General features: G+C 32.7%; 1 protein-coding gene across 1 annotated transcript in view; it reads right to left on the reverse strand.

The window, feature by feature from the left end:
• Zbbx (zinc finger B-box domain containing) overlaps window positions 1-8006 on the reverse strand; it is a 100574-nt gene that overhangs the window by 82810 nt on the left and 9758 nt on the right. The window contains 3 exon segments of the mRNA XM_010606684.2: window positions 2063-2153; window positions 2957-3070; window positions 6553-6667. Of these exon segments, the coding sequence (XP_010604986.2) occupies window positions 2063-2153; window positions 2957-3070; window positions 6553-6620 (273 nt within the window). The 5' untranslated portion in view covers window positions 6621-6667.

Genomic DNA, 8006 nt, shown 5'->3' on the forward strand with positions numbered 1-8006 from the left:
GATAAGCAATGAAAATACCATCAGTCATTGCCAACTGTCTCCTGGAACACAAAATTGCCCCCTTGAGAAACAGTAGTCTAAATCAATACTCCGCGCTTTTTCACCACAGGATTTATTGGACAATATTGACATCTCCATATTTTCTAAAAATGTCCTCTTTTACTTCTAACTTTTATGAAGCTGTACTACTTTGATTCTGCTCCTGCCGTTCTTTTTTCTCCTCAGGCTATCTTCTCTGGAAAGTTAGCAAATTATCTTAGAACAAGCTTAAGAACTTGCATTACAAACTCTGGCCCTTGGCCCTGACAAGATGTTGAGTTGCTTCATCTATGCAACTGGAATAATAAAGTTTCTTTTAGGGTGATACAAATGCTTAGTGAAAGAAAAGGAAATACAGCTAAACTGAGTCTATAAAATTCTATTTCTAGTTATGTTTACTTCATGCTCAATTAATTTCCATATGTTGCTTTATAATGTACATGATGTTAGTACATTTTATGTATGTAAATAAGTAGAGGTACAAAAGTAAAAATCTCATACTCGAAATACAGTCTTTTGTGATTGCTATATGATCAAAACATGTTGGAGACAACTTGTGCTGTATTCTGTTTACTCCGAACACACTAGGTATTTGAACAAGATCCACCATTGTAAATCATTACTTTATCCTTCCTATCTCCATGTTCAAAATCTGACAGGGAACAGGAAATTCCATCCACCAAGGAAAACACATCAAGAGTCCTAAGACTGGTATACACAGCCTTCTACCTACTGCCCAGTCTCGCGTGTCAGACCCACCTTCTGCAGCAACCCTACTCCATGCATTCGCTCTCCTACTTAATTAGGATGTTTGAGCAGACAGAGCTATGATTTATTATTCATTTTGCCTTACAAGTGCACCCATTATACTCTTAAACACTGTATTTGTAGAACTAAGCTATTATTTTTAAAATAATTTATTCATATACTGTGATTATAACAAAAATACATATTTACTTTTACTATGGTTTCAATGCACGTCTTTCACATTAGATGAAGACCTTCTTGAAACTAAATACAACTCACTATAAGATGAAAACAGCTTTCAATAAAGAGTATTAAATAAACCAACAGTCACAGTCAATAATCAAACTCAGCGTTTTCAGTGTGTACTTGCGATGATATCTGAGCATGAGCTCAGGAAAATAATAAAAAATTAAAAGTGGATTGTAAATCTCCTGACCCCAAATTGCAGAAACCTACCTTACTAAAGGTTTCTGAAGCCAAGTTTAGAAGCTGAGTAAGATGTTTGTAGACGCCAGTGGACACCATGAAAGTTTAATGATAGGTATATGAAAACAAAGAGCTGTGTAAGTTAAAATTTACAGTCACGAATTTTGTGCTAATGGATCTAAAAACAGAACAGTTTTCTTTATATAAAAATGCTTCCCTACTTACAATATTAAATAAAATGCAATGTTGTATTTACAATGCTGAGGAAAGAAAAAGTAAATCTATAGCTGGGAAAAAAAGTATTTTTTGTTGTTTTATTTTATTTTATTTTGCTTTGTGGTATCTTCACATTTGGAATCAACATGATATGAATAATTCTTATTAAAGCATAATATAAAACATTAAACTAATGTGAAATTATATGAAAATAAAAATAAAGTATATCATTTGTTATATCAAATAACATTAGTTTCACCTTAATATAGACCTATGTAGTTTTATTTCATAGACTTTAAACCACAACTGAGCTAAGTGAAAAATACCTAATTGGAATATTAAGAAATACAGAATGGAAAAATTTGGGCATAAAGTAAATTTTTAAAAATCAAGTTATAGATGAAAACAAAAATATATGTAAACACTGAAACTACATATTAATTTACAAAAGTGAATAAGAAATATATTATGCAAAATCAAAATTAGTAGATGCCTTAATATGAAAGATAATGTAAACTTGTAAAAAATTATTATATCTTCTTGCAAAAGAAAAATAATATATATCTTATATTTTAAAATAGTTTACATCTGCGTGCAAATCAAATTGACTCAGAATTAAATAGCATCTTCTTACCTTAATAGCAGTTCCCTTATTTTGTGAAATCATACGTGATTGATTACTCAAACTGACCACTTTTCCAGATTTCCAATGATATCCACTTGACCTTAAATATATATAAGTAGGACAAAATGTAATTACTGAAAGGAAAGCGCTTCTTATTTTAAATAAATGAATACATTTTTTCCGTTTCAGGAAATAGAAATTCAGATATTCACATATAACAAACCAGGACAAAATGAACATGAAATGTTAATAATTCTCCAGTATCTTCAGTAATTTTAAACTATCACTTGTTATTTGTGAATTTTGTCAAAGAAAATTAAAAATAAAATGTTCAAACCCATCTGAAACATTCCAATTTTTGACATAAACAGAGATGAAAAGTAGTTTTATTGATTTATAGGGAACTTAACAGATCATCATGCAGTTTTGAAAGCTGAACACTCACAAGTGTAAACAGGAAAAGGAAGCAAAATCATACATACAAATATTCATCACATCTGCTAAGTGATGAATTTCCTGGTAAGATTTCAAATGAGCGCCACATTGAAAGGTGACAGAGCTTGCAAAGAAAGCAAATTTTAATTTTACAGTTTTCAAAGTACTTATAGTTGTCCCTCACAAAGTCTTTTTAAAAATGATTTGAAGATCCAATTCCCGCTTTGAAATAATGAGACAATTTGTTCAGTATCACACAGATAACAAAGTCAAAATTTACCACAGTGGGCTTCTATCCTTTTGATCAGTAAGTAACAGGTTCTCATTCTGGTTATGGCACAATACTACTTGTGAACCTCAGAAAAGACAAGTATTCTGAAAATTCAGTCAGTTCAAATTGTTTTAAATCTAGAAAAGGCTCTGTAGTTGCAAAAGAAAATTCAGAAATTCTCTAAAAAGTGTACCCACTTTATTTCCTCCTTTTCTCTATTCCTTGATGACTGGAATTCTTGTAATTTCTTTTCCATCTTTTGGTTCTCCAATTCTAATTGCAGTTTTTCCATTTGCAGTTCTTGAATATTTCTGAATATGTGAGATTTAAATGTAGAATGTTTATTGGAAGTAAACAAACAGAGCCTAAGACAAAATTACTTAATCTTTTGCTCTTAAAATTATCATTAATAGCTAGATAATGAACTGCTTAAACGACTCCTCTGCATTTCTTTAAATATAGTTATAAAGTTAGCATTTGCATTTCATTAATATTCTCTGTAATCTGTGTATCTTTTCAAATCTTACAGACTGTTTTCCTATTCTGCAGCTATGGGTTTAAAAATCATGATTCACTTTATGTATGAGCCACATCTATGCAAATATCTGTTACACAAAAAACAAAATTATTTTCTAATTTCTGTTCTGGCTTGCACTGACTCTCAGATAGAAGCTAACTTAATTATTTAACCTTTACTACCTATCATTAGTTTAAATACCTTTCTTCATTATTATTTTAGTGTTTTATCACATCCATGCAGCGTGAACACCCACAAACACAGTGACATGGAACCAAACTACGCACCTCTAATCTTGGATACTGAAGCAGAAAGATCACAAGGTCAAGAGCAGCTCATCGCAAAATAAAAAAATAAAAAGGGGCTGGGATGTAGCTTGGTAAGAAGACAGTAAATTCAATCTTGAGTAACACATACACACACACACACACACACACTCAAAGGAGATCAGAAAAGGGAATTAATTTATAGAAGTGGCAAGCCATCAAAAACAGCAAGTGGGCCAAATTTTTGTCCCAATTCAATACAAAGCAGATAGTTTAAAAGGGACAGGAGGCAAAGACGGTCCAGAGGGTTCAGATAACCAGGCCACAATACAAAGGGACAGTCATTACTTTCATTATATATACTTTAAAAAGAGAAATTCAGCTCTTACTACCCACAAGCTCTGTGAATGTGATAGGAGATGGGACGTGATGAATCTTCCAGAATAGGAATACAGGAAAGAGATTGAAACACAGAATGATGGTGCTACCACCAGAGAGAAACGAGGCCACCCAGACACACAGAAAGGACATATGCTTCAGCCCTGGGACTGCAGGAACAATTCTGAGAGTAAGTGAAGTCTGATGAGATCTGAAGGATAAAAGGACTGAGCTGGCCAAAGGAACATCAGCTAGAAAAGCAGGCAAGGACGGTGAGAAAAGCTAAGGCTAATTCTGCACAGACCACATCAGCACAACAAATGCAAGAGCTGAAAACAAGACTGAAATGAGTTGGAGCCCAGAAAGAGGCAGAAAGGAGTGGGAAAACACAAAAATGTCAGACAATGTGAGAAGAATTATGAAGACAATGTCAAGTGAAATAAGCTTGGAAATGGTGAGAAAGAAAGCCCCATAGATATTAGCATAACACCCTTGATCCTATCTTGGTCTTTGTGGGTTTGTGGATCATGGACGACCAAGAAGATTCTCAGGCCAGGAAAGAGTATCACTATCCCCATGGTATACAAGTTAGGCCTTGCCTTTCTCTCTAACTTGGTTCTGTAAATCTCAGCCAGCTGGATATGTCTGAAAGGTCCCCAAACTATGAAACATTTGTGCCTTTACAAAAGTTTCATTCAAGAATTACCTAACTAATAGCATCTCTCTGATAAAACCTTCATCACTCTTGCCGGTGGTTTGAACTATGTTCTCCTAGACCTGTGTGTCTACACATCACACCTTTCTTCAAATTATCTTGTCAGTGTAACTAAACTTCTTCACATATTCTGCAAGCTTCCGGAAGGCAGACCAGACTTCCTTCTACTGTATCCACTCACTCCTTAGAACAGTGTGTAGAACATGTGTATATAATGTTTTTGAACGAATATTTATAAGTATAGATATATAGAGTCCTGACATATCACTGAATTAAACAATGACCTTCCCATTATCTTTTGGAAAAAACAAAATGATAGTGCCAGCACTTGCTCAGGTCCCTTTATGACAAAAAAAAAATGGTACACCTAATAACAATAATGTCATCTATTTGCAGAACAGTTTCCAATTTTCAAAATGCCTCTATTTTTTTGGCTTTTGAGATAGGAACTCACTATGTAGTTCACACTGGCCTCAAACTCTAGGCAACCCTGCTTCAACCTCTCAAGTTTTGGAACTACAAATGTGTACAACTGCGCCCAGCTACACAATGTTTTATACCCAATAATTCTCAATATGAAGAGAGCATTATGAAAACACCAAAGATATTTAATAACCATGTGACTATTGACCAGGGCTACTGACCTTATCGAGGAACTTAAAAACTAACATTAAAAATCAATTATACATTTTGGTTCCCATTTACACTTTCTGTTTCTCACACCAGAGAAACTATTCAGTATTTACATGTGTGTCCTATTTATTTCACTTAAAAGTACGGCCTCCATGTGCATCCATTTAGCAATAAGTATCTATAGTTTATCTTTCTTTATGACTAAGTAGTTCTCCATTTTATATATTAAAAGAAAAAAGAAACACATCTTTATACAGTCACCAGGCACTTGGGCTGTTTCCAATATTTAGCTATTGCAAACTTGCCATGGGTGTGCATAGGGAAGCGGGTGGGGAGTGGTAAGGAAAGAAAGGAAAAGAAAAAATATGAGAAAAGGAAAAAATGGAAACAAGGTCTTGTAAATAGAGAGAGGCAAAGGAGTTGAAGGGAGGGCAGGAGAATGGGGAACAAAATAAGAACCAAGATATCAAACACACATATACAGGTACAAATTCCCAATGTACCAGTAAACTTAATGAAAAAAAAAAAATCAAGTTAGGGCCTGCGATTTAACTCAGTGGCTCCGTGCCTGAGTCTCAAGTGTAAGGTCCTGAGGTCCTGAGTTTGATCCCAAGTACCGGGAGGAAAAAAAAAAAAAAACTAAAATTAAAATCGACACTGTCCCCAATCTATGCTGGCTAACTCATGGTGATATCAGGGAGGAAGGCCCTCAAGATTTCCAGTGACTCTTGGTAATCTCAAAAGGAAACAGCATGCTGAGTCCCTCCATATTCATGAACTTTCTCAAGAAAGTCACAGAATACTCAGAATTGCCTGCCTTTGGATGAATGCACCTCCCAGTCAGTTTGAGTAGAGACATTCTTCCTGGAAAGATGTGTGCACTATAATTTCCTTTATAAAAAAAAGGCTAGGACAGTATGTTGAAGACCTCCTACTCTAATTTGAGTGTCTCTCTAAATGTATGGATGTTTCTTTTTAACTTTGAATAAAGGTCTAAAAATATCTTTAAATCTTGTTTGCATTACCTTGATAGTAAGTTACTCCAACCTTTATACATTTTCACTTTGATTCTTATGGAAAAATATTTTTGTCCGCATAAAAATTATTATAAATAATAATATGTAAAAACCTTCCTGGTTGTAGGTAAGAATTGTGAAGAAAGTGGAAATAAGAATTTATGAAATTTGAGTTTAAGCATTCTCATATAAAAATGATAATTTAATATACAATATATAACACTTTAACAACTATTCCTACTTATGAAATAAATATATATATACTTACTTATATTTTAGTTTTACAGAATTCCCAGATTTTCCCCATGGAAGAACTACAAAATCTTTGGTGTTCATGATGATTGTTAATTTTGGTAAAAAATATTCCACTTAGTAAAATTTTTCTGAAAAAACACCAAAAGAAAGGAATTATACCAGAGGTAAAGAAGTGAGTTACAAATTCTAAACTACAAATAATTCAGAAAAGCTGTGAAACAAAAATCTTTAGGAGGAAGAATGCTGGATCAAAGGTTAAATAGCAAAAAAAAAGGTTACATGTGTTAAGTAATAGTTATATAAGTATAACATATCTGATTAAACCAAAATTTCAGGAACATTTATTTATATATAACAAAAGACTGAGTAAATATTCTCTAAAGGTAAATAATGTATTTTTTAAAACAAGCTAAAACACATATTCTAGCTCATTCTATCATTAAGGTTATAAAAGTCTGTCTATAGCCATATTCTCCTTTGCAATGTTTAAGAAAATGACAGGCCACATAGTAACCCATGATTCCTTAAGATTATTTCATCTATTGCCATCATACCTATCTTAGATTGAGTAAATCCACTCTCTCATGTTTCCCCAATGACAAAAATCACCTAAATAATGTCTGTTCTCAGAACATACAGTGTATGAATATATATCAAGTATTGTTCTTATTAAAAATAATATACAAAGCTGTATATTGAAAAGAAAAAACCTTTTAGATGCAATACAAATGCCCTCCCAAAAGAAAACATTTTTACATATATGGTAATGTAAAATGAGAATTAAGGTATGTAATAGTTACTGAAAGGCATTCTAATATCCTCATTTATGGAAGCAAATTTTAATAATTCTCTTTGCTATGATCTGAAATTAGTGCATTTCAGAAAGAATTTTACATTGAAAAATGAAATAAAAATGATTTTCTTTTTAACTCTGAGCTAACCAGAAAATTGAATAGTTCAAAACACCGTTTCCTGAGTATCCAAATATTCATAGTTCTATAATAATTTACTCTCTAATGCTAAATTACTAAGTCACATGAATAACCACTATATTTTTATATGAATAAAAGTTTCTAAATTCCAAAAGCTCTTAAATATAATAAAGGTCATATTCTTAATTTTCCAAGTCATTTGATGGTGTTAAAGTATATATGGGTTCCTAAGCACTCACAACCCCAATAAATATTTATTAAACTTCTGCTATATTCAAGGCACCATGCTGAGAGGCATGGAGAAGGCAAGGCCTAAAGAGATTTGTTTTCTGGACTCAAATGGCTTACAGTCAAATAGCACATATAAGATCTCTGTATAGAACCATAAAATGAGGCAAAAAACATAAGGGCCATAAGATTTATAAATGCAATAATAGAGAAAGTGAGAAAAAGGAGAGAATTCAAGTTGGCTAACTTTTAAATGGAGTCGTGAAGGAGAAAGGTAGCTTCTTTTTTTTTTTTTTTTTTTTTTTTT

Source organism: Fukomys damarensis, unplaced genomic scaffold, assembly GCF_012274545.1.
Source record: "Fukomys damarensis isolate Sample0158 unplaced genomic scaffold, DMR_v1.0_HiC HiC_scaffold_12, whole genome shotgun sequence".
Classification (NCBI taxonomy): domain Eukaryota; kingdom Metazoa; phylum Chordata; class Mammalia; order Rodentia; family Bathyergidae; genus Fukomys; species Fukomys damarensis.